General features: G+C 41.6%; 1 protein-coding gene across 1 annotated transcript; it reads left to right on the top strand.

Moving 5' to 3' along the window:
- Window positions 1-8,047: 8,047 nt before the first annotated feature.
- On the top strand, window positions 8,048-22,497 carry nmur1a (neuromedin U receptor 1a; the record flags this gene model as incomplete). Its single annotated transcript, XM_084065981.1, has 3 exons — window positions 8,048-8,146; window positions 8,928-9,894; window positions 22,091-22,497. The coding sequence occupies 3 exons, from the start codon at window positions 8,048-8,050 to the stop codon at window positions 22,495-22,497; spliced, it is 1,473 nt and encodes a 490-aa protein (XP_083922107.1).
- Window positions 22,498-27,683: the final 5,186 nt, after the last annotated feature.

A 27,683-nucleotide genomic window follows, 5' to 3' on the forward strand; every position in this document is an offset into this window, starting at 1 on the left:
CAGGAGTGATGGGTGCGGGGTGCTTCCCCCTGGCTCCAGTGAGCTTGTAGATTAGCTATTTACTACTGTGTGAGAGAGAGGGTATGGGGTGTGGGGGTGGGGGGAGTTATGTTGACCAATACACACCATTAGAGTTGAATTGGAGCTTGAAAAAAAAGATTATTGCTATCAAAATGTCACCCTTTTACACACACATTCATACACTGATGGTGGAGGAAACCATGCAAGGCACCAACCTGCTCATCTGGAGCAATTAGGGGTTCAGCGTCTTGCTCAGTGACACTTCGACACTAATTCTGGGGGAGCCCGGGATTGGACTGGGAACCTTGCAGTTGCCATCCGGCCGCTCTACCTGCCACCCTACCCCTGAGCCACTGCCGCCCCCTGTACTCACACTTTCAAAAGACTGTCAAGCTTTTTCCAAAATAGCAGATCTACAAGCTCATAACGCATCACATTGTAGATCGGCTTTTTCCGAATAGTCAAAGTATGACAGAGGGAGGGGTGTGTCATGTGGTGTGGGTGGTGGGGGGGCGCTGGAGTATGGGGTGTGTGTGTGTGTGGGGGGGTGGTAGTTTTGGAGCTGGAAATACACACACGTTTTAGCATCAAAATATACTTTGAGAACCAAAGTAAAAGTACTTACATTTTCATAAAAAAGCAGATCTACAGGCTCATAACGCATCACATTGCAGATCGGCTGTGTGTGGTTACTGTAGGTTTTGTATTAATAATACAATCTGCAAAGTAACAAGTAACTAAAGCTGTCATATGCTGTAATTGTAGAGTAGAAGTAACACAAATGGAAAGGAAAGGAAAGTAAAAGTACCTCAAAATTAAACTGTGCATTTTAAGCACTTGCATAGTACTTGAGTAAATATACTTAGTTACTTTGCAGCACCACTGAACAGCCAATGACTGACAAGCTAGCTAACACCAGGTATACTGATTGCTAGAGTGAAGAGAGACATGGGTTTATATTAATGGTCTGAATTTAAAATGTATCACACAGCTTAAATCTTTGGATTAAATTGGAGAGCAGACCCGTGCGATCTTGGTGATGTAAAAAACATGTCTGTAGTGTACAAAATGCGGCCACAGTGTCTTTACGAAAACACAGGGCATTTCTCCTCTGTCCTCCTCTCTCTAGGGATTTTCCGTTGAAATAACATTAACTTTCCCATTGACTTCTTGGGGTGTTTAAAGTGAAATATTTCAAAAACTACAAATTATTTCAAAAAGAAAAGTGCAAGCACACGTGTCCACAGTAAGCTGGATTTTTTACAGTTTGAATGGAGTTTCTAAGTGAAAGTATATAGGAGTAGTTAGGTGCCATACTTTTGGGAGAGAATAATAAAGAAATAATGTAGAACATCAATAGTGCTCGCTGCTGCTGCAGCGAGCCCACAACTAAAATATATGATTGAAAAATCAAAAAGATCCGTCTTGATCACATGACTATAGAGATCATGTGTATCGATTTGCGTGAAATTAGGATCAAAACTGTTGGAGTACTATCCAGACATGTGTTTTACATAAGTTGGCCTCCTGGTGGTGCTATAAAAGGCAGATGTTTAAAATGCAGGGCAATGTTTTTTCCTTGGCTTCTAGGGAGTGCACGTACAAAGTTTTACACAGATCGGTGCAGTTATAGGTAAAAACACAAATTGACCTGTTATAGTGCCACCATGAGGCTTATTTAAAACATTTAAAGTGTCATTTCTTCCTCGGCCTAGAGGGAATATACGTGCAAAATTTCACGGAAATTGCATGCTGTGTTCATGATTTGAGGCATTTTGTTCAAAGCGGAGCACCCTGCAAACTTTGGAAGGCATTCTTAGCCAATCAGGATGGAATATGAAAAATCGGAAAGAAGCGTTTGGTTTAATGACTATAGAGATACTGTGTACCCATTTGCGCGATGTTTGGATAAAATGTGTAGGAGTGCTGTCCAAAAATGTGTTTTGCAAAAAGTGGCTTCCTGGTGGCGCTATAACTAGCCCATGTGAAACATTTTGGGGCAGAGGTTCTGAATTAGCATCCAGGGAGTGTGTGTGCAAAGTTTTGCTGGGATCAAGCATTTAGCTGCGATTAGCTGTCCACAGACGGAGGGGGCGACGGACGGACGGACACACGAACGGACGGACAGAGTGCAAAAACTTAGTCTCGGCCATGCATTTCGGCCTGGCGGAGAAAAAAAAACTAAATCCTGAATCTGAATTCTTTTTGGGGGGGAAAAGGTTTTCCCAAAATGCTATCCTTATTTTTCTTATAGTACAAATATAAATACAATAATTTTATCAATAAAATAAAATAAATACTATAATAATAGTACTTACATACTATAAATAACATGCGTACTGGACAGAAACTGTAGTAACCTACAGTATTAATATTGATTTTAAAGATCAGTAGAATTAGGTTGATATGATGTCTACTTCATGCATTTCTGTGCCTACAGTACACATCTTCTACTGTAGGCTATATTGTATTCACTACTCCTTGGAAAGTCAAAAACGCAGAATACATAAGTGACGATACAAAGTTCATAATAATAATGATGGGGAAAAATATTACGCTTACAGAAACAGGGTTAGGGTTAGAGTTAGGGTTTCAATTGCATATTAGGGAAGAAGGAAAATAACCCAAAAAACAGCCAACCTAAAAGTAACTAGCCCTTAAAGGGATGTTTCTTTTTCAAAAAAGATTTGGGTCATTTTATCATCTACTCAGGATTTTGTGAGCCCCCCAGACAGTTTTTAAGTTGCTTGATTCAGTATTTAGATATTTGATATTCATTTTATCAGACACGCCCGCTTCCTATACAAACCCATTGTAACTTCAAACTCCATTTTAACCATGTTAGATTCATCAAAAACACTGGTTCTGGTGACTCATCCTGTGTCTTTTCAATTACTTTTTCCTTTATTTAATTGAATTCTTTTATTGTATTTAATTGGGGGGCTGGGGGGCTCACAAAAGCCTGAGTAGACAATAAAATGACCCAATTTTATTTTAAACTGATACAGTATATCCCTTTAACAGCCTTCCTAAAAATGTACTTGCTTTAAAAGTAAAATATTTGTCTTGGAAATTTACTTGAGTGAAAGTAATACAGTAAGTATCCAAAAATTGTAATTCTCATAGTACAAGTACTCAAAATCTGTACTTAAGTAGGCCTACAGTAATCAAGTAAACTTACTCAGTTACTGTCCACCACTGCTTAGGAGTTTTTTTTTCCAGACCTTTGACTCATTGTGATAAAAGAAGGGCAATTTGGGTAAAAGCCCTCTAATCCCTGAGCCGCGTCACCACCGACAATATTCGGCACTTACCAGTGGCGTATCGCAAAAATCCCGGGGGCCCGACGCAAGGAGGCGGGTGGGGGCCCTTTCGCAAATGGCAATGAGATGGTGCTGGGTATGGTGAGGTAAATTGGCCCCCCACCCACGGTGGGACCCTCCAGCGGTGCATCGCTTGCTACCGCTCCGCTACGCGACTGGCACTTACGGAGTTCAGTCTTGAGTGTGCTCCGATCTCCCAGTGGACAGTGTATTGATGAGATGAGAGGCTCCCAGCACTGTCAAACATAACAGCTCTACAGTAACCGCCATGTTCTCAGGCTGTTGCAAACCCCTCGTTTGTGGTACTGTATGGCTGCTATAGAGAGCCTTGGCAGCCGCACATCTGTATTCTGATTCCAGCTCAATGTCTGGCTTAAATGAAGGCTGCATCCACATACACTCTCACTGATTGGAGAGTTATTATGGACACTATTCATGGAGTTTGAAAATCGTCTTAATGTCTATGATTTTCTTTTCTCCATACATACACATGTACTGTATGTAAACATCAGCGTGCGTTTCTGCCATTCATCAGGTTCTCAGTTGGAATACTCTGCACATCGAAGCTTCCCTTCAAAAACATCATATACATGCACAGTATACATGAGCATGTATGTATGTATGTATTTTATGGCATCAGTAAAAAGCAGCATGTACATGTACAGTATTCATATTTATCTCTTCCTGTACCATACTGATACCCTTTAAAGACCCTCTGGGGGTGTTTACCTGAAACATCACTGGATTCTCGTGCTGTGCGCCTGCCTTCAAATGAGCGTCCAACAGGTCTAATTGATTGCAAATCATCATTTCACGTTTCAATCGTCAAAAGTGACGTTTCATCTCCAATAGAAGCCCTTCCCCCTAGCAACATCATGAAATGTTATCAGAATAATAATGTCTTTTAGATTGGGACTTCAAAAGGTTGCCAGGTGGCATGTTTTGGAATAAATAACGATAATAAATGTCACCCCTCTGAAGTTTGTCCCTTTTCACAAACAAGTACTTCTCAAGGACATTCCTCTGACAATTAACCGGTTATAGTGCATGTTGCTGCTAGACCACTCTTCATACTTTCCTTGACGCACAAGAATTTGAGGCAGTTTTGTGCCTTTGACTTCATTTTTATTGCTCATAAAAGATTGGCGTACTTTTAAGATGTATTGCCTACATAGGTTATCTACATTTTCGTCATTTCAAATGGTCACATTTGTGTTTGTAGATCGCAAAAGTTTTATCTTAACTTATTGCATTCTCGCCTTACAGTACCTGACCATACCTTATCTCAACCACTTAAACCCCATATGGTTGACCGGAGTCTTTTCTGTTACTGTGGGGAAAGCCTTCGCTGAAAATAGTCGATCGGCAATGAAAGCGTTGTGTGCTTTCTGCGAAAGCTTTCCCCACAATACGGATGCTGGGCTTTAAGTGGTTAATATCTATTATTCTCCCCATTTGAATTGGCACAAAATAGGAAGAATAATAGCACATTTTTCAGACCTCCTTGTGACTTGGCACTGCTCTATACGCCACCCAGACAACTGTGCAGTTGCATGATTTGACTGCTACTTTTTTCTCTTAAATAGAAAAAAAAAAGATAGCCGATCTGCACGCTTGTAGATCGGCTATATCCAGTGAATGTTCACCTCAGAATATGAGGGACACTACTAGTGTTCATGTGGTTAATGTCCATTAAGACACATTGGCCAAGGGACAGATAAAGTAATCTTGAATACTGAACTTGGGAATCCAACCAATACTGATTGCCCCTTGTAAGTGCAGCTGCAAGTTAATGACTTTGACAAATTGGTCTCATCAGAGCCATGCATGGTTGGGTGGCGTAGGTAGGTGCCAGGGTCGGATCTTACACAAAGATCGAGCTGTGAATATAATTGGCTTGTGGCTCCAGCCATAGATCTATCTTTTCCAAGTGTTTTGAGCGATGTGAACTCATTGTCTCGATTAGAGTGATAATAAGTGATAATAATATCGGCCAGAGGCTCTTTGTTCTCATGTTGTGGGTGGCTGTGAGTGACTCAGATCAAAGCAGACCTCGTCATGCGTGGGTCAGTGGCCTAATGAAATTGGATAGAACCAAAGAAATGGTAATCTGGGTCATTAGGTTCAACAAATGGAGCAAAACACCGTTTTTATTATCACAGCAACACCTATTCATGATCTTCTCAGAATGTTGGTTTTAAGAGGACACGTGTTGCGTTGTAGTGATTCCAGGTTATTAAAAAAACAAGTGCAGACATCAAAATAAACTTACAGTAGGCCTACTCAAATGTTTCAAAATCTTTTGAAAATAGCAGATGTGAGCTTGTAGATCGGCATACATAGAAATAAAATAGGGCTTAAATGGCTAATGTATTTTTTTAATATAATAATTTATTCTGCAAAGTAACTAGTAACTAGAGTTGTCAAATAATTGTAGTGGAGTAAATGTTAAATATTTGCCTCTGAGATGTAGTGGAGTAGAAATAAATATATTGGCATTTGGAAATACTCCAGGAAGGTAAAAAATAAATAAAAAATGTACATAAGTACAGTATATACTACACAGGATAATTTAGTGTTGTCACATGCATTGCATGCAATGCACCGGATAGGCATCCCGCCAGGGTCATTCCTAGGTTAATTCAGGCCGTTGACACTCGGCAGCTTTTATAAGCTTTGGTAAGAGGTGTGAATGTGTTTTGATCGATACACGAGGTAGACGCACTCTCACGGGTACGCACGTGCATGTCCGTGCATGTCGGGCGCGCGTGCAGCTCAAACAACTAGTGGAGCGGCGCTCCACCTCCAGTACACCACTGCATGTACTAATACCCCGTTGGAGAGTCTCACTTTCTCAGAGAGAGAAGAGAGAGAGAGGCACACTGCACAGTGATTGTCAGTCGCAACACACTGCAGCACACAGATGTCTTTTAATATGATTTAATAAGTGGCTGTTTAAAAAATAAAAAAAGCGACAATGTTGACACTTCAAGATATGTCGTCTTGAACATGATATTTTAGGCTAGAAACAGATCTGCCAACTCCACCTGTTAACCTCTGCGTCCCCGTGATAATGAATGATTGAGAGAGAGAGAGAGAGAGAGAAAATATGAGAAAACCGTTCGCTTATCCTCTGTTCTTTCGATGGATTAAAGTTACAGTCTTGTGTGCTTACAGTCACCTCTTGTGCGATACGAGTATACAGTTCTATACTGTTAGAAAATAAACAAATGAAAACGCTCGCTTATCAGGCAATACCAGCACTTTTGCTGCCAGGAATGGCATGTGAAAACGGTCTCTCCCATTGCCATTCCAGCAAGTTATGCAAATAGTTTTACAGGTAAAATACTGGCACTGCAGTAAAAACACAGCTTCAGTTACTTTCCACCACTGATTATGTCCATATTGCTTTTGTATGCTACACAACTGAACGAGTTCCATTCTGTCCTCTGGGATGGGAACAGACAGCAATTCAAGGTAATTCATTGAGAGATTATCACAGCCTGCAGTGCACAGGCGAAGACAATTCATGTTGTTCCCCATTCATTAATTCTTTCATAGTTTTCATTGAAGCTGTTAATTACTGTCAAACTAATCTGTGTGTATTTGCATCCACATTGCCAATAAACCTCCTGATTGCCATTTGACTTAAAGCTATAACACAACTTCCTGATTGCCATTTGACTTAAAGCTATTAAACAATTTAATGAATTATGCGTTATTTTAACCAATCTGTAGGCTATAGAGCAGGTCAATTAAATATAACTGGCTTATTTGCAGTGGTTGGAGGTGGTCTCACTACTACAGTACGTCACTGAGAAATGTCAACCCTGGTTTTGAGCTTATTTGGAGGCCACCTACTGGTCGACAATGTCAGTAATGTTAGAAGGTGTAACACACAACAGATGTATTCCCAAAATACATCCTACTCAAAAATCAATGACTTCTTCTACCCATGTATCTCTCCAAACAGACCAGCTAAACCAAAACCCAGGACTACATAAACAAAATATATAATATAATAACAACTTAATGCTTACGTAACAGGGCGGTATAAATGCGGGTAGTCAACTACACCACCTAGGGGATTGCGCCCTAGGAAATAGTTAGAATCGCACACAGGGGCTAAGATGACATGACACAAATGGTCAAGTTCATGACCACAATATATTATATGCAGGCGATCACTAAAACAGCAAGATGGAGGGACATACCTGCGCTGGTGCGTAACAAAACAAAATGAAGCCCAACGGCCAGCTTATTTGGAGGACACAAGTTCAAAGAGGCCACGCACACATGCTGAGCCCAAGCGTGGCGACATGCACACACACAAACGAGAGGAGACGCATAACGAGGGCAGAAGGTGCCTTAATACTGCAGGTAACAATCAGCCCACTGATGAGTGGGAGGAGGATGGGCACTGGGCAGAGTGAGTGGGAGACAACGCCCATCCTGCTACACTTAACCAAACCAAACAAAGTCCATACTTTACCAAACAAACTGCTTACTAAAATGTTTTAAGACGAGCCCCCTTTTTGTGAACCTGGCTCAGTGTTCAGACAAAAGAGAGGGATACACGGATAGCTTAAAAACATGATTTATTAAATAGATAAATAGTGACAATAACCAATTAACAAAAAGGTTATGGAGTGTGTTAGTCTGTAGAATCAGTAGTGTAACAAATTAAAGTGTGCACGGGGAGAATGAGAGAGAATCTGAAACGCTGGGCTGGTCCTCAGACCACTGGGCTCAGGTGCTCCAGATCAGAGCTGATGGCCTCCCAGCTCCACCTACTGTATCAGGTCTGCATTCACAACAGACAAGCACTGGCAGACAGAGTGGGAGGCCGTCACAACAGTACAGTGAAACAGACAAACAAATAGGCTGCATTCCCTCTCTCTCACTCTCGTTCTCTCCCCCTTTTTTCTGCAGAGCGCCCGTGGCGGGAACTCACATAATGGAACAAAAGTAATTCCAGACAGAACAATAACCCGTGGCTGAATTTCACTCTAACACGATCAATGTCACAGGAAATGTATCTTCAGACATCCATCAATGAAATACAGTTCTCAATCACAATGGTTGTGAAATAAACTAAAGTAGAAAGCCCTGACAAGTAAATCAAAATCTGAAGACAAAGCACAGATAACACTCACAAAACTGCCACACAGGAATACAATCTGGCAAGCTTCAACCTGAAAAGCAGGGTTTAAATAACAGTTGAGTTATTAGTAGAATGGTGTGCAGGTATGTGAGAGTCCGGTCTTAACTGGTTGGAAAATAATGAGCTGATGGAGTGGGCATGAAGACTAGTGAAAGGAAATTGACAAGGTGGGCCGAAGACACACATTGGTGCAATAAACACCTGCAACTTCTAAAAGACACACACACACACACACACACACACACACACACACACACACACACACACACACACACACACACACACACACACACACACACACACACACACACACACACACACACACACACACACACACACACACACACACACACACACACACACACACACACACACGACTCATCTAAAACCTAACATTGACTTTCCTTTTTTTCCCTCAGAGGCTGAGTCAGAGTGTCTCAACCATGTTGTCCACCAGTAATTGCTCTTCTGAAGTGATGGCTGGGAATGTTGGCTTGGACTGCCTCCCAGAAGGCAGGTGCAACCTCACCTTTGCTGTGAACCACAGCAGCAGCAGCATTGAGCTAGAGAACGCATGTCTCACTGACGAGGAGTATCTGGAGAAATACCTGGGGCCTCGTCGGTCGTCCGTGTTCCTCCCAGTCTGCCTCAACTACCTGGTCATCTTCCTGGTGGGCGCCGTGGGTAACGTGCTGACGTGCACCGTCATCGCGCGCAACAAAGTGATGTGGACGCCGACCAACTACTACCTGTTCAGCCTGGCTGTGTCCGACCTGCTGGTGCTGCTGCTCGGCATGCCGCTGGAGCTGTACGAGATGTGGCAGAACTACCCCTTCCTCCTGGGGACGGGCGGGTGCTACTTCAAGACCTTCCTGTTCGAGACGGTCTGCTTCGCCTCCATCCTCAACGTGACGGCGCTGAGCGTGGAGCGCTACATCGCCGTCGTGCACCCGCTGCGCGCCAAGTATGTGGTGACGCGCACGCACGCCAAACGGGTCATCCTGACCGTGTGGGGGCTGGCTGTGTTGTGCGCCATACCCAACACGAGCCTGCACGGCATCGCCACTCTGCCCGAGCGCTCACGCGGCGGCCTCGGAGGAGGGAGCGACGTCGGCTCAGACGCTGCTTGGATGCCTGAGTCGGCCATCTGCACGGTGGTGAAGCCGCACTGGATGTACAACCTGATCATCCAGGTGACGGCGGTGCTGTTCTTCGTGGTGCCCATGCTCACCATCAGCGTGCTCTACCTGCTCATCGGCCTGCAGCTGAAACGGGAGAAGATCCTTCAGGTGCTGGAGGCCAAGGCCGGTCTGGAGCAAGACAGCTTCTGTAACGTCCGCTCACAGCAGCAGAAAGCACGGCGCAGACAAGTCACCAAGATGCTGTGTGAGTATTGAAACATTGTGATTCACTCTGATGACATCTATCTATCTATCTAAACTTAAAGGATATCATTTGTCCAATGTAGGAATTTCACCTGCTTTGGTGCAAATGAAAGTGACAACAGGTCCAATGGTGAGGCAGAAGCAAAACAACCCCTAAATAGAGAATGGTTTGCATGTGGTGGTAGCCACATACTCATCATCCTTCCTGACTGATTCTTCTCTAGTTCTGTATTCTGCTAGTGTCCTTGTCACTACTGGTAACATGAGGTGGTCGTACCTGTAGTCCAAACAGGTTGTACAGGTTGCCCAGCTCCGGTCAGTGGTGGTCTGGGGAGGCATATCCTTGGAGGGTTGCACAGACCTCCATGACATAGCCAACACTACCCAGACTGCTATTAGGTACTGGGAAGACATCCTCAGAGAGCGTAATATCTTAAAACAGATCACCAGCTCTCACATGGTCCTTTTAGGATCTCTTCTTTATTGAAAAACCCCAGCAACAGATCAAACACGCACATTTCGGCCCACGGCCCGAGGAACGTCCATGTAACCCGTGCACCCGATACACGTGAACTGTGAACTATTCAACTGACGAGTGCATTCTCTTTTTCAAGTTATCAGAGTGATTGTCACTGTCAGACGTTACGCTGGGGTCCTCCTGGTGCAGGACAATGCTTGGCCTTGTGTGGCCAGAGTGTATTAAACTGACCCTCTTTCCCCTGACCTAAATCTTTTTTTTGTGATTAATAGTGTTCTGTCAAGGGCAGACACAGAACAAAACAAGAGAACAAAAAAAACAAATAAAAGCAGGTACCTACACAACAACAAAGTCAATACAGTAAACCAAAACACAAAAGATAAAAGTAAAGAAAGAAAAGAGGGAGGCTATACTATCCATGAAATAGAACCACCTGTAAACAATCAAGGATATACAGTATATAAATGATCTGGTATAGGGGAGCCAAGCCAGTAGTCTGTCATTACAAGCGCTTAATATAGTGAAGAAATCTTCTCCACTTCAGGTGGAACTGGTCTATTCTGCCCTAGAAGGATACGCATGCATGACGCTGTCCTAATAAGTAAGTTATGCCAATCTACGATTGCTGGTGCATGAGCTGACTTCCATGGTTTGACCCTGACCTAAATCTGATTGAGAACCTATAGGATGTTATGTGTCGGTGCACCAAGGACCACAACTCAATGATGCCCTATTCCAGGTCTGGAAGTAGATCCCACACAGAACATTCAATTGGCATGATCAAATACACGCAAGTTGGATTTTCACTTAGATTTTTGGTGTGATTTTGAATCAATGGGTTGCTGAAGTGTGACATTTTGACATTACATCCACTGTCATTTTGTACTCAGCAAATTGTTCATTTATATTATACAAAAAGTACATCAGTAGACATTTTCAACTTGAATAATTACCTCAAAAACCTGCATCCTCATTGACCCCTCAGTAATGTATCAACCTTCCCATAGACATATCTATCTTAAAACTGACTGATTGGTTACTCATTCTTTCAACAAAATATAAATGTCCCTTTTGGCATCTGTCTCCTCCTATCACGAGCAGTAATGTCTTTGATTAATATAATGTCATAAGACTCCAATATGAGGCGTTCTATTCACCACAGCATGAAAGGAAACCTCCTTAGCTTGATGATTAATAGAATGTCATAAGACTCCAAAATCTGAGGCGTTCTATTCAACACAGCATGACAGGAAACCTCATTAGCTTGTAATCTATCAACATTTGGCCTCTAATTAACACCAGGTAATGTAACGAGGTAATAACTCAATCACTAATTTTTTTTTTTCAAGTGAGTAAAAAAATCTAAAATAATGAGCCATATCATTTCTCAGTACCGTGATCCAATTATAGCAAGGACACAATGGCTGCGTTTACATGGACAGGTTTATTCCACTTCAATTCGGAATGAATGCTCATTCAGAATAGAAATGCTCATGTAAACGCATCGGTATGGCCATACCGGTCTTATCCGAATGAAATTTCATTCGGGTTTGAAGGGCTGGTATATACCGATAGAATCGGGCTACATTGCCCATGTAAACGCAATGGTATCAGACTGGTATACATTTGTTCTTTTGCGCATGTGTCATTGGCTAGCGCGGTGACGTAGACATGCGTAAACAGGAACAAGGAAGCGCTGAACCAGCAGCAGTACAGCGCCACATGACTCGCACAAAACACAATTTACCTATATAGCTGGCAGCTTTGATTGATTGTGAGCTGTGGCTTGTTATTTCTCTCTGGCAGCCGTGACTTAATTGTTATTATTCATTACCAAGGCTGCCAGAGGTAAATAATAAATAAATATGTTTACCTGTCAAACACCCCCGCCCCCTCCCCCCGTCCCCCGCCCCCAACCTGGCCCGAAGCACTCTGCGCATGACCAGAGTTCTATTCCGAATGAATGCTTTGCTCATGTAAACGATTGAGGAACAGGAATACTTTTATTCAGGTGCCATGTAAACAGTTGGGTATACATTTCTATTCGGAATGAGTTCATTCTGAATGAATAAATACTGTGCATGTAAACGCACCCAGTGAGGATTTTGCATCCTCAGTGCTTTGTTTCAGGCATGGACATTTAGAATTTTCATCCCTTGTCTCCACTAAATCTAGCCTTATTATTTTTCATCATTTTCATTTAGAGATTTGCCGATACCCTGTATACACTAAATACTGTATGTTGGTTTATTTACTGTTGATTGAGAAAAGAATGTTGCACATATATAAGCAAATCATCTGGGGACCCCCCCCAAAAAAACAAAAAAAAACAATAAGAGTTTGGGAACCACTGCACTAAATAACATGACTTAGTTCATTGAACCATTAAAATAATGTGTCACTTCTGCACATGGCAGGCAGCTGGATTGTGTTTACCATAATGTGAGGTGACAGAAACAACAACACAGAGAGATGAGCTCATGCTTTTCGTCCATGTGGAGGCAGAAAGCCACTCAGTGACAGGTCACCTAATCGCGTTTGTCAAGGGAGCTCAACGAGGCGAGGCGGTCTCTGGCGTAGTGCCGGGGGAGAAGGTGATATCTCAGTTGGTGCAAGATGCTGGTGGAAATGAATTACTTACTGTTATCATGATCTCATTCGTAATATGTTGATTTATGCACTCTCAGGCCCTCGGCTGGCAGACAGACAGCAGTGCAAATGTTCTACTTTTGCACTTAAACCCTAAATTGACCTGAGTCCCCTCAGAGGTCAATACCACTGTTTTCCAAACAGTGGGTCGGGACCCATTTGTGGGTCACAGATCCATTTTCGTGGTTCACGTGTGAATATCCCTTTATTTTTTTATAACAAAATTTTGCGTTTAGTAAATTATGGTCCCATTATTTTTTGTAATTAATGATAAAGTAGGGAATGTTTCTAGGGCTTCTACTTATTCTAACGAGTGAAAATCCGCCCTCGCTGCGATTGCAGCCAATAGGAGTCGTTTACGGGACCGGAAGTTATCTTCAGGACCGGAAGTTCAAAGATGGCAGATTTGAATTCGCCGAAAAAGTGGCTTCAAAATGGTCTGTAGAAACCAATGGGGCTCCCGTTGTCCATATATATATTTTTTACAGTCTGTGAACGTAACATAGACATAAACAATATAGGCCTATCAAACACTATCAATAACCTTTGGGGGTTCCATTCCATTTGAAAATGTCACGGTTCGGCTTTCATTGACTTTGAACAACTGGCTGCCGTGGTCGTCCAAAAGGTTAGATACTGTAAGTAGAGTTGTCTCTAGAAGGACACCATTTCAAATCACCAGACCTGATAGGAATAAATCAGAGTGGAGTGGAGACTAAAGGGACCGACTAACCATAAATAACACGCTTCTGGGCCTAATTACTCCAGGAGAGCTGCCCAGTGGCCAATTACAAAGTGTGTGAGTGTGTGTATACATGCATGAAATTGTAAATCTCTCTGGATAAACATTGGTGTAACTAAGTACATGTACTCAAGTGATGTACTTAAGTACAATTTAATTGTTTATTTATATATATATATATATATATATATATATATATATATATATATATATATATATATATATATATACACACATATATATATATACTGCTCAAACAAATGTAGGCAACACTTTGATCCCTTAATTATTTTGAGTTTTCATGAACTGTGTACATACTGCTAACAAAAACTGCTTAAACGAATTAAGGGATCAAAGTGTTCCCTTAATTATTTTTAGCAGTGTATATATATATATATATATATATATATATATATATATATATATATATATACATACACACACATATGAACCACTTCAGCCCTATATACTTTTGCTTCACAACGCGTGGTGAGTTTGTAGATCTGCTATTTTCAAAGCATTTTTATGCATTTGGAAGCTTGTGAAATGGGAAGTACTAAAACTTTCAGTACTTAAGTATGTTTCAATGAGAATACTTTTGTACTTTTACTCAAGTATATTGACGTGATACTCAAGTATATTTTGAATACCAGACTTTTATTTGTAACAGAGTATTTCTACATTGTGGTATTGGTACTTTTACTTGAATACAAAATATGAGTACTTCTTCCACCACTGCTTCTGGGCCTAATTACTCCAACAAAGCTGTAGTGGCCAACTACAAAGTTACATGCATGACATCGTAAATCTCTCTGGATAAGCCTGTCTGTTAAATGCCAAAATTGTAAATTGGATGAATGTGTGGCAAGGAGTTGAACGTTTTCCTCTGGAGGCAAATATTGATTCGGTCTCCTGGCAGGTGGTAACCGCCTTCCATTCCGACATCCCACTACTCCGACTACGTGGCTTCCGCGTGCGGTTAGGGTTAGGTATAGGGTTAGTAACCGTCGGAAAGGCGACATGTCGGAAAGCCGACATGCAACCCTGGCAGGTTGAAATGCCATCTGTTCCCGTAGGCCTATATGCCGTACAATTGTAAAAAAGATATGCTGGGAATTCACTCAACCTGTAATCAAACGTGAAGACACATATTTGATATCCAATTATCATAATATTAACTCATCAAGACCTGAGGCCGATTCTAATGAGTTCTAAATCAGTAGTTCTCAAACTTTTTCAAGATGAGGACCCCCAAAATGATATGTATTTGGCCATGGATCCCCATCTGAAAATGTTTTGTGCCAGGGAACCCCAGAAGAGAAGATTTGGGTTAAAAAGACTTTTTTTTTTAAAATAAAAAATGGCAGATGTACAAGCTCGCAGCGTGGCACGAAGTGATGCTCTGGGAGCTTGTATATCTGCTATTTTTGAGAACCACTGTTCTAAACCACTGTTCTAAATCCTAAGATAATATATATAGCTAAAATCTAAAATGACACAAATGCTTCCCGGTTTTAATGGGTTAAAATGAAAGTGGAATGTTTCGCACAAGACTGCTGAAGTTACATACCTCAGTTCCCCAAAAGACATGGACCAGACTTGCCTGTGAGATAATTACATTCACGATAGCAATGGCACCTGCTGTGCTCAACTATTTCAATTATAAACTCATCTATACAATTATAAATTACATTTTACGGTTAAGTTCGGGAGATTCCAAGTGCCCCAGGCTGACAGGGGCCCTCAGAGATGCCATGGTTTGCATCGTGTCATTTAATTTGTCGAGAGGGTCCAATGGTGATAATACACAGCGTGATGCCATGTGGCCCTGTGCCACCGTGGATCAGAATATTACTCTCTCTCTCTCTCAGGGGTCGGCAACCTTCTTTGACATGAAGTGCCATGTTTTTATTTTCTTGATAGTCAGTGTGCCATATCAACGTTAAGTTTAATTATGACACCACGTCAAAATAAAATGTGTCCAACATATTTTGATTGTCCATGTACATAACGACATTTTAATGATCATTGGACTCTAATAACCCACCTGTCTCCCAGATATTTGAATGACTGTAGAATTATGTGCAGGATGTAATTTGCATAGAGATATACGATACGATACGATACGATACGATAATACTTTATTGTCAGTTTGCACTGAAATTTGTCTTGCGACCCAGAAACAGCCATGTATGCAACATATAACAGTACACACATTTGACATGACACAAGAAAACAACAAAATACAAATACATACATAAAGACATGCAAAGACAAGAGCAATGTCCACCACTCAGCCTACCCCTGGCTTATAACTCCTGATTAAGCCTCAATGTCGTCTGATGGACAAAGGACCTCTTCAGTTTGACCTTATTGTATGTAGGAACACTGTATCTCCTTCCTGAAGGCAGCAACCTATATTCTCCATACAAAGCATGGCTAGTGTTTGAAGTGATATTCCTTGCCAACCTTATCATACTGTTATCATACGTAGATGTATAGAGCCTCTGAAGTGGTTGTCCAACAATCTTTGAACAAATGTTCACTTGTTGCAGCAGTTGTGACTTTAAAGCTACAGACAGACATCCATACCAGGTGGTACTACAGTACTGCAGGACACTCATAATAACAGAAGTGAATATGAGGGGACTTAAATTAATTTACATTATTTTAATTACCTTTTTTTATATGTAATTATAAAAGAAAAATCCTCTCTCCCACACTTATGCCAGTGATCACCCTCCCCTGTGCCAAGTCCCTTACGGCTGTGTAACTATGAGAGTGTACTCTCTTGATGAGAGGGTCCTTGAAATTAAAAAGTTTGAGAACTACAGTGCTACACTAAACGGAACAGAGACTTCATTAGTATCTTTGGCAACATCTGTGATGTGAGGAAGAGGCTCAATTTCTGTCCAATATGGCTGCTGTGCATAGAGCCATATTGATTTGGAAAAGACAGCTCAAACTACAAGTGGAACCACAGTGGTATCTTCAGCCATGACTGACAGAAATCACCCTCGCAATTGTCTCTAATTATACACATAAAATGCGCACACTTCAATACCAATCGTGTGCTTTGGCACTAACGAGGGAACACATAAGCACCACTCACTCTGTCTGACTTTCAAATGTGAGGCATTATAGGAGTTCTCATTACTTTCTAATGGTGCGTTGGTGTAGCAGATGCTCTGATGAATGTGGAGACTGCAGAGGAACATTTTCAATTATAAATCCAATATGGATCTCGTGTGACTCAGAACATATGCAGTACTGAGCTGTCAGGTGAGGTAGTGGCCTCGAGGCGGACATTAAATTGCGAGCACAGAGGGCAGACCGACTGTGTCAATCAGTGCGCTTCAATTTAGTCGTCTTTCTGCCTTTTCCATGTAGTTGCTGTCGGGCAGAAACTTCTTATCTCCATATTCTTTGCGTTTTTTTTTCATAAATTAATGCCCTACTACAGCATCACACGAAAGTATCAAAAGTAGGATATCTGCAAGCTCGAAACGTGGTGCAAAGTGACACACTTTGAGCTTGTAGATCTGCTATTTTTTTATTCAAATCCTGAAAATGAACAGTTTTGGAGGTTTCCACCCGGACAGAGACGATATGTACACAGTACATTTCAAATTATTTTGTTCTTTCTTTCTTTCTTTCTTTTCTAATTAGTGTCCTTTGTTCCAGTGAATGGAAATGTTGATGCTATACAGCTACAATGACATTCAACTTTCTATTGAGGGCCAGACTATCGGAATGTAAAGGGGGCCAATGATTAGACAATTAGACAATATCATATTACAAGTATGCTGAATACTGCACTTATACACATAAAAATGGGATGTTAGACAATGAAATCCTCTTAGAAATTATACTCAATACTTCATTGCATAACAATGGGCTATTAGACAATGAAAACATCCATACTGAATACTTAATTGCATAGCAATGGGCTATTAGACAATGAAATCATCTATACTGAATACTTAACGTAATTGGGCTACTAGACAATGAAATCATGTTAGAAATATAATTAAGTGCATAGTCATCAATATCATAATGCCGCTGATGATACCATGTATGATCTGGGTTTTGTGATGTTTATATATAATTATTGTCAATGAGACACGTTTTGTCTTGTTAATTGATTGATTGATTGATTACCAGTTTGCAAATAGTACAGGTACGATTATACAATGATGCTAAAAGGATAACACAAAAAGCCCTAAGGGCTTGTTTCTATTGCAGTCCTGCGCATTCAATTCATCAAGACATTTAAATACATGCAATAATATACAAGACATCGTCAACACTAGTAGCAATAAACACATGTACAGTAAACTGTTGGGGGGTTCATTTCTGGTGTTACGCTTAGACTTTTCTAGGACCAGTTACAAATTGCAGAAAGGTGGCAGTTTTGAAGGAGGGTAAAGAGTCACACTTTTTGATGTCTGTTAGTAGGGCATTCCACATTTTGGTGGCATAGCAGTAGAACGAATTTAACCCCATGCTTGTGCCGAATCTGGGTTGAACGATAATTTGTAATGCACAACAGAGCGATATATCTAGCCAACTGGTGTAGTTACATCATGACAAGATAAGTACACAAACCAAACCTCTACCAAAGTGTCCTTTTGCTTTATGTAACACACATCTAGCAACCAGTTCAACTCATTTGATTCTGAACGAGAGCTGTAAAGACATAGCCTGGCATTGGCCAGACTGATAATGTGGATTCACTCTCACGTTCCTCCCCGGTATCAGTCTGGACTTCGGCCCATAGGGAGCAAGTATAAGAAATCAGAAAATGATTTTGATGCTTTTCACTGTTGTACGGACAGCAGTTGAAACGCAGTCACTGATCATGTTCTGATTTCTCATACTCGCTCCCTATGGGCCGAAGTCCAGACTGATACCGGGGAGGAATGTGAGAGTGAATCCACGTTAACAGTCTGACCAATGCCAGGCCAGTACAGAGAGCCCTGGGGGCTTATTTCCCATACGTACATTATGTGCCGTATGGGAAACCCACAGACTCTGATGGAAGTGGCTATTTGTCAGGGAGGAACCAGTGTTTATTTTTTATCACAATCATATGCCAGAAGCTTGATTCGTGCAAGAAAAATAAAACAGAGCCAATCTTCTTGTGTTTGGTAAATGGACCTGGCTCAGTTATACACTAAAGTGTTGACACACACAGATTGAAAGTCCTACAGATGCTGAGTTCTTCTAATTGCAGGAAGCATTTGTCAAGTGACTTTAGCTCTTGTTTTGCTTTCAGGCCTTTTAATCACCCAAGTGTCAGACTTCACCAATGCTCTTGAGGCTGAATCAATGGAAGCAAATTACAACAGCCATTGAAAAGCTATCCCAGAATAGTGAAGAATTTCACAGTATAAAGGGGGGGGGGGTATCCATTTCAATGCTTGTGATTTCGTCTCTGTGGGGTGGAAACCTCGTGTCCAATAAGGTTGTGCGGTCTCTAAGATTTTAAACCATTTGAAATGCCCCACAAAAAAACGCGATAGCCTACTCGGTTTAACCATCTAATTAATTTTAACGTAGCCAGCGGTCGCATTACCTGGTCGGAGATGACAGCTAGTTAACTACAATCAGAGACTGCTATTACAGTCTATCACCACAAGATGGTTATTTTCCCCAATAAACACTGTGCAATGAATGCATAATCAAGTTATCCATCCGTTAATGCCGACCCATTCAAACAAAGCAACGTTGCGTTTCCAGCCAACATTTGACAAAATGACCATTTAGACAGGCTGCTATTGCTAAAGGATCAAATTAAAGCAGTTAGTTTCCTTTCAGTGTGTTCAAAGAAACAAACAGATCATTATAGGGAAAAACAACGGCACTTCATTGACTGGGGCATTCTATATGTTCCCGTACTTAATTCTATCCTAACTGATTGATGTCAAGTCTGGATATTAAAACTATGTCACTAGTCCATCAATGCAATTTGAAATGTGAGTTCGCTGCCCCACGCTGTCACTTTAGTTCCAGGCGGGCCATTAATCTATCCGGCAGCGGTAGGATTTATTATTTTGTCCATGAAAAAAACGTACGTGTTACAGCCGAATGTATACTTCATCATAGGACAGGGCCGTGCACCGAAATGGCAGATCTACAAGCTCACAACGCGTCGCAGGCGCAACGCATTGTAACCTTGTAGATCTGCTATTTTTGACACGCGGCCCGTTGTACGGCGATGTATAACTCCAGCTGGGGAGCGGCGCTGTTCTCGCATTATTTCATTGTCTAGCACGAATCGGCAATCGCAGATTTCTGGGCTGAAGGTGCCATATCACCCAACCTTAGTAGTTTCATACCAAAATGCTTACAAAGATTGTAAACATAATATGGCCTAACTTATAAAACAAAACAACTTTTTGTCTGTTATTGCAGTGAATGGATGTGAATCATACAATACAGCAGTATTTTATTATTAACCAAACCGGTACAAAAAGGTGTAGTACTTAATCTAAAGTTTTGCTCATGCCATTAATTATGTATGTCTTTCACAAATGAATGACTACTACTAGGGCAGGGCCTATCAAAATAAACAATGTATACTTCATCGTAGGACAGGGCCGTGCACCGAAATAGCAGATCTACAAGCTCACAACGCGTCGCAGGCGCGACGCATTGTAACCTTGTAGATCTGCTATTTTTGACACGCGGCCCGTTGTACGGCGATCGATAACTCCAGCTGGGGAGCGGGGCTGTTCTCGCATTATTTCATTGTCTAGCGCGAATCGGCAATCGCAGATTTCTGGGCTGAAGGTGGCATATCACCCAACCTTAGTTAGTAGTAATCCAAAGTGTTCCCATATTGGGGGTGTCACATTACTTTTTGAGACCAGGTCTCCAGCTGTTATTTGACGCGCTGCCATTCTCTCTACTGCTTCCGTAATCAATAATCACGTGACAGTGTGCACAACGCACATGTCACGCTGCACACGGCTGATGAACCGTCAAGATTTCATAAAACGGTATTAAACCGTAAAACCATGACATCGCACAACCTTAGTGTCCAAAACTGTTACTTTTCAGTCTTCAAATTCAAAAATAGCAAAAGTAGCAGATCTATGAGCTCAAAATGCGACGCTTCGCACCGCGTTTCAAGCTTGTGGATCTGCTGCATTTGTGTGACACTATAGTATAATAAAGTAGGGCGTTAATTTACGAAAAAACACAAAAAGTTAAAATGTGGAGATAAGAGGTTTCTGCCAGACAGCGACGATTTGCTTCCTTTTAGTCACAAATTAGGTCAGACATTGATGTCGTGTGATTAGGCACACATTTGGAGTTACAATTCATTCTATAGACCATATTATTCACACAGCGGCCATTTTTGAATTTTAAATTGAAAGTGCCGTGGCAAGCGGGGTGGCACTTTCATTGACTTAATAGCAACATGGCCGCCGTGTGAATATGGTCTGTAGGTGTTTGATAGGGCTATGGTCAGCACTCTTTTGTGTTCTTCCTCCCGAATCTCATCAAACCATTTCTGCATGGGGGAGCGTGGGCGTGAAGACTGCGGGGGCATTATTGTTCTGAAACAGCTAGGACATGGCCCTCCCGTAAACTGGAGGCACACAATTGTCTACATTAGAATGCCATTGTAGCTGTAGCATTTAAGATTTCACTGATTAGAAACACTATAAAGGTGTCCACGGTCTACATTATTGGTCTGATGCTCATTCTCTGCCTTTCGTGAGATTGCTCTGTCTCACACTTGTCTTTTCTGTCTGTCTGTCTCCTCCCCCTCCCTTCCCTTCTGTTCCACCTTTATCTGTGCCTCTTATAATAGATTTTTTTGAATGCCAATCTGTTCAAAATCATTTCTGTTCCATCCAATTGTATTTGAACCATATAGGTTTAAATTCACAGCAGGGGTCTTTTCACAGTTCGTGTTGCGGCCATTCAACAATTAGTTCAACCTTGTTCCAAGGTCTATTTCTACTACACTATCCTTTTTTGGCTGATCCAGCAATGCCATTGATGGTGTCCATAAGTGTAACAAGCCTTAGTACAGTATACTATATACCATACATGGCGTCAGCATTATTGTACCGTCACTTAGTATAGCAATGACCATTTAGGATAACATCTCTGTGTATAATAAGAAGCGTTAGACATCGGTGCTCTGAGTACTTTTGCCCTGCTGGGGAATAGAGGGTGTGGAGCCCAGGCCTCCTGGCCTGGGGCTATGTTGTCATGCTGTTTTTCTGACTGAATCTTCCTCAATAAATAATTTTCAACACTTCACCCTGACTGGATATTAATATTTTCCATAATTCTCTCTCTCTCCAGTCATCCTGGTGGTGGTCTTCGGGATCTGCTGGGCGCCGTTCCACAGCGACCGGCTCATGTGGAGCTTCATCAGTGGCGACTGGACGGAGCGGCAGCTGGCGCTCTACGAGTACGTGCACATCATCTCCGGCGTCTTCTTCTACCTCAGCTCCGCCGTCAACCCCATCCTCTACAACCTCATGTCCACCCGCTTCCGGGAGATGTTCAAGGAGGTCATGTGCCACCGGCCACGCCTGGCCACGGCCAGGACACAGTCGCTCAGCGTCACGCGGACCGTGACGCTCCGCAGCACACTCAGCGACGTGCCGCCCTCCAGCAGCAACGGCCACGCCGTGGTGGAATGCTGTGAAGCCGAGGAGGGAGAGCCGCACAGAGACAAGGTGGAGGACGAGACCAGCTTTGCGTGAAGAAAACTCTGCTGAGGACGTGATTTAAAAGTGTCATGCTTAAATGTATATAGCCTGTCGCACGACGGTGTCATGTGTCAAAAATAAGCCCGATCTACAAGATAATTACATGTCACATCACAATGACGTGCGAGACTGTGGTTGGTACGACATAATACAATGTAATATCGTTGGTACAACGTAATATCTGAAAGCAGTGACAGATGACAAGGTTCAATAAATCCTACTCCAACGGAAAGGTCAAAGGCTTAATTCCCACAACAGCCTCCATCAAAATTGTAATCTCAACGTAGGTTTGTGCCTGATTTATACATGGTTGCAGCGCCGTGTCATGAAAAATAGCATTTCTACAAGCTCACAATGTGTATGCATTGTGAGCTTGTAGATCTGCTGTTTAATTTGCGTGACACTGGTGCGCAACTAAGTGAAACTCAGGCTTATAAGAGTGTCTGGCCGAAACAAATCAGTCAAAAATGCAAACACTGTAATAGAAAATGACTAGTGGCGGCCCGTCAATAGAGGGCGCTAGTGCACCGCATCACCTCTCCCAAACCTAGATCTTCCTTGAATAAATATTACTTTAAAATATATTGTCTATATATTTTAAATGATCAAACCAACAAGGTAAATATTACCTTGTATAATCTGCCATAAAATGTAGATAAAAAAACGTTCTACTGTGCCAAAACTTAATGAGGTGTGCGCAAAAATCTTTACCGTTGACTCGCAATGTTAGTTCGCACATGCGTATAGTTCACTCTTTCAATGCAAGTGAACGGGCCACCGTGTGCACACGTTTGCTGCGCCTAGTGCATAGATATCTATACACCTACAGTAGAACTGCACTGACTGCTGCTGTTCATTCCAACTGGTGAGCTTCACTTTCTATGCCTATTATGTCTATGGTGACTGAGTTATGCTTCGATACACAACGGTATCGTCGATGTACAAGCTCACAACCCGTCGCACAGATGACTTGTTGTGCGTTTGTTGATCAGGGATTTTCGACGTGCGATACCGTCGTGCGTTAAAGTATGAACAAAGCTTATTGAAGCATGAAAAGCACTACAACTCTCTGAGTTCTCAACCGATTTATGCGGTTTGGTTTGTGTGATACAGGATTAAGAATGCTGGCTTTCATACCAAAATGCTTACATAGATTGTAAACATAATATGGCCAAACTTATAAAACAAAACTTTTTGTCTGTTATTGCAGTGAATGGATGTAATATATATATATGTAATATCATATAATACAGCAGTATTTTATTATTAACCAAAAGGGTACAAAAAGGTGTAGTACTTAATAAAAAATGTTTCTCATGCCATTAATTATGTCTGTCTTTAACAAATGAATGACTACTACTAGGGCAGGGCCTATCAAAATAAACAAGTGTGATAACATAGTACATGTTATTGTTGGCTAGATCTTTGGTGTAGCACTACCTGGGGGAAAATCCACCAGCCGCCACTGACCTATAGCAACTGGTTGCTTTGCTGCCATTAATAACTAAATGTTGGAATTTGGTCTGAGTTCAATTTCAAATGTGTGTTCCCACTTTAAACGCTTTATGTGGAGCCCTTATTGTGCCCTGCAACCATTGAAAACATCAAGGGAATTTGTTCTGGAGTATTTGGGTTTTCTTAAGAATGTATTTCATTTAAACGTTTTTGCATTGCTTTATTTCAACAGGCCAGTGTAGCAAGAGCAGAAATTGAAGGCAACAGGGAGAGATGAAATGCAACACAGGTCTCTAAGCTGGAATCAACATGGGGACATAGGAGTTGTGTGGTTGAGTTGTGAATGTGAGATGTAAATATTTAACAGACAAAATGTAAAAATCATAAAACGTGTATAGATATTTTTTTGCATGAGCCAGAATGAGAAGTCTTGGTAAAATGTAATGTGAAATGTACACCAATAGTTGAGTTACTCCTTTTCGGACCAAAGACAGCCTCCGAATGACACAGTCTGCCACACCCCTACATCCCTACATGATTTTGGGGGTCCCTAGATAACAGTGAAGTGACAATTTAATGCCTAAAAAAAAGAAGAAAAAACAAGACAAGAAAGACAAGAAAAGATACCATTAGCTGCATCAAAAACTGGTCAAACATTGGCCAAATTGTCAAATAATATAAGAAAGAGGCAAACATTTGTGAAAATAGCCGATCTACAAGCTCACAGCGCAAGTTAAAAAAATATCATTTTGGGGGGTTGCGGCCTGAAAAGATTTGTGTGTTTGCTCATGTTTCGATGTTGGCCCATCCACATTTTAGTAGGTGTTAATCATTTATGTGAGTCAAGTGAAAAAGGGTGACATAAAATGGGGTGCAATAATTACATGTTATTATCATGAAAATTTAAACAAAAGGGTAAATATATCTTGTGAAAGCCAATCGATCTACTGTATAAGCCAAATTAAGTCCCCAAGTTGGAGTCACATGGAAAGCATGTTTGCCTGCACGAAATGTGATGCTGGTGTGTGCGTTACGAGAAGATCACATCTTATCTCTGTAAAATTATGCATAGTGAGAAAGGGGTGCACCGTGGAGCGCAGATCTTTGCCAGGTGGCCTACCCAGGGTTGGGTAAAATGACTATCTTATGTCATCATGGCAGGACTGCATTGATTAGAATCTGTACTATGTGTTGTGTGTTGATAATGTGTTTTTCGATTAGGTTGTGTTATATTGGAGCGTGAAGCTTTTGATCTATGATAGTAGCATTGTTCGATTAACAGAGCTCAAAAGTGTTACAGAGTGGCTGTACAAAACGCTGGCAGTGGGTGGAGTTTGATTCAGCAGAGCTAATCATTTAGTGGTGGGTGGGGCCTGGTTTGAGCCTAATTTGGCACATCTGAGGTAGGCCTATATAGGCCCAGGTATAAATCTCAGACCAAACATTTGTCTGAAGGGTGAAAAGGTACTAGCATAACGTGTCCACTTTTTTGATGCATTATAAGTAAGTTCTGTTAATATTCTGTTTATTAGAATTCGTGTTCCTTCAAGTATTTGTTTATGCCTTTGTTTATTTGCGTTACTGATTGTTACCGTATTTCACTTCCTATTCAGTTCAATCATCCTCATAGACATCATTGTTCACTCTCATTTGTACCTGGAGTCTAAATAAATTGCTTTATGGAAACCTGAAACCTCTGGTCCTCATGCATATGGAAAACCTGAAAACCCTGATCCTCATGCTTTGGCAGGCATACTGGTGTAGGAGTTTGTTTGTGTATAGCCAGTGAACTTTCCACCCAGTCCAGAGATGTAACAGTGGCAGAATAAACGCAACTGTTTGGCATACCAGCATTGGATGGCAGACATTATATTAATGCATGTAACATGTTAATTATATCTTGTTCACAGCATGATCAAGTAAGAAGACATGCACCAATAGTAATAGCCTACTTGTTACTCTCTCTTTTTTTGTGTTGCGTGGCACTGGCACGGTATCCAGAAGGTGTAGCAGTCTCCCTGTCGCTCTGGTAAATGGACTGCATTTATATAGTGCTTTTTTCCAAAGTGCTTTACAATGTACTTCACATTCACCCATTCACACACCGATGGCGGTGGAAACCATGCAAGGCACCAACCTGCTCATCAGAAGCTTAGGGGTTCAGTGTCGTGTTCAAGGACACTTCGACACTTAGCCAGGAGGAGCCTAATAGTAAAATAATACCTAATAAATAATAGAGTAAAATAAGTGTTTCTGTATCCACTCTATACCATATGCAAACTGTAAAGCGAAGTGATCCCAATCTGAGTGACCAGATGACCTCTCCTCTAGTGCCAACTTTGGGCCAATAATATGTCAACTTGCTCACAAGATATCTCAATCTAACAGGCATATTACAGGATGGACGCTACCGATTCTGATGCATTTCCTTTAGTGGCACCTTTAGGACAAAATGTCCATATGGCACTTTGTATATCACTTTACAGCGCTGAGTGACCTATGTCTCATGGCACTTTGTATATCGCTTTACAGCGCTGAGTGACCTATGTCTCATGAGCTGCTGTGTGCATTCTGTCACTATTTTAATTTTCAACACCACTAGTGACAGTGTTTATGGATGTCGGTCAGTTCAAATGCAAACAGGGTTTTCTGACTTTTAGAGCCCTATTTTGAGGCAGGCACGCTGGCATGACCTCACAGAGCTGGGTTCCGGTTGGCTTCGCATTGTTTTTGTTCCCCACATAACAATTATTATACCAGAAGAAACTAAATGATTATACAAAAAAAAATCATTTTGGATGTGCACGGTGCACTTGGTTCCGGCCGTGGGTTCCAGCCGCCTCATGACGTAAAGTTATTTCCACTCCAGACCGGATCAGAGAGCCGAAAATTCCAGCATTAATCCCAGGCTACGCTGGCATGAGTAGCGCAGCAGACGCGCGGAGGGGGGGGTGACAATTTCCCAAAGCGCAGTGGCCAGTCTTTCCTCGGCTGTGTGTTTGGTAATTTGGGGAATCCCTGTCCCACTGATGTGGGGGGAGCTACACTATAACCTTTGTAAAGCTTGTTTTGCTTGCAATTCAGCAGCACTGAATTCCCTTTTACAAAAATTTCACAAGTTTTGTAATGTAGAAAATGTATACAAATCTTTTGAAAATAGCAGATCTACAAGCTCACAATGCGCGATTTGTGAGCTTGCAGATCGGCTATTTTCAAATGGCCGAAATGTATGTAGGGCTGAATGTATGTATGTAATAGTATGTTTTGTAATAATAATCAAAATCTACAAAGTAAATAGTAACTCAAGTTTTCAAATAATTGTAGTGGAGTCAAAGTGTAATGTTTGCCTCTGAGATGTAGTGGAGTAGAAGTACAAGTACTGAAAATGTGAAATACTCCGTCAAAAATACCTCAAGTGTAGGCTACTTACAGTACTTGAGTAAATGTAGCTTTTCACCACTGGCTCATTGACAGACATCATTGACATCATTCCTTACACTGAGAATGTCCTCCACTATGGTGGTTTTGTTTGAGGTGCTGTAGGTTTGTTGTTGATGACTCTGCACCTCCCACACAAGGATATCACTTTGTCCTTGGGAGAAATTATTAAAAACTGACGCAGTGAAATGTACCAGTGCAAGGCTGCACTGAGTGCAGCACACTGCTTTAAAGGTAACGAAAAGCGGTCATTTGTTTGGTCATAATTGAATCCACCTGCAACATAC

Source organism: Gymnoscopelus microlampas (genome assembly GCF_963454915.1).
Source record: "Gymnoscopelus microlampas genome assembly, chromosome: 9".
NCBI classification, from domain to species: domain Eukaryota; kingdom Metazoa; phylum Chordata; class Actinopteri; order Myctophiformes; family Myctophidae; genus Gymnoscopelus; species Gymnoscopelus microlampas.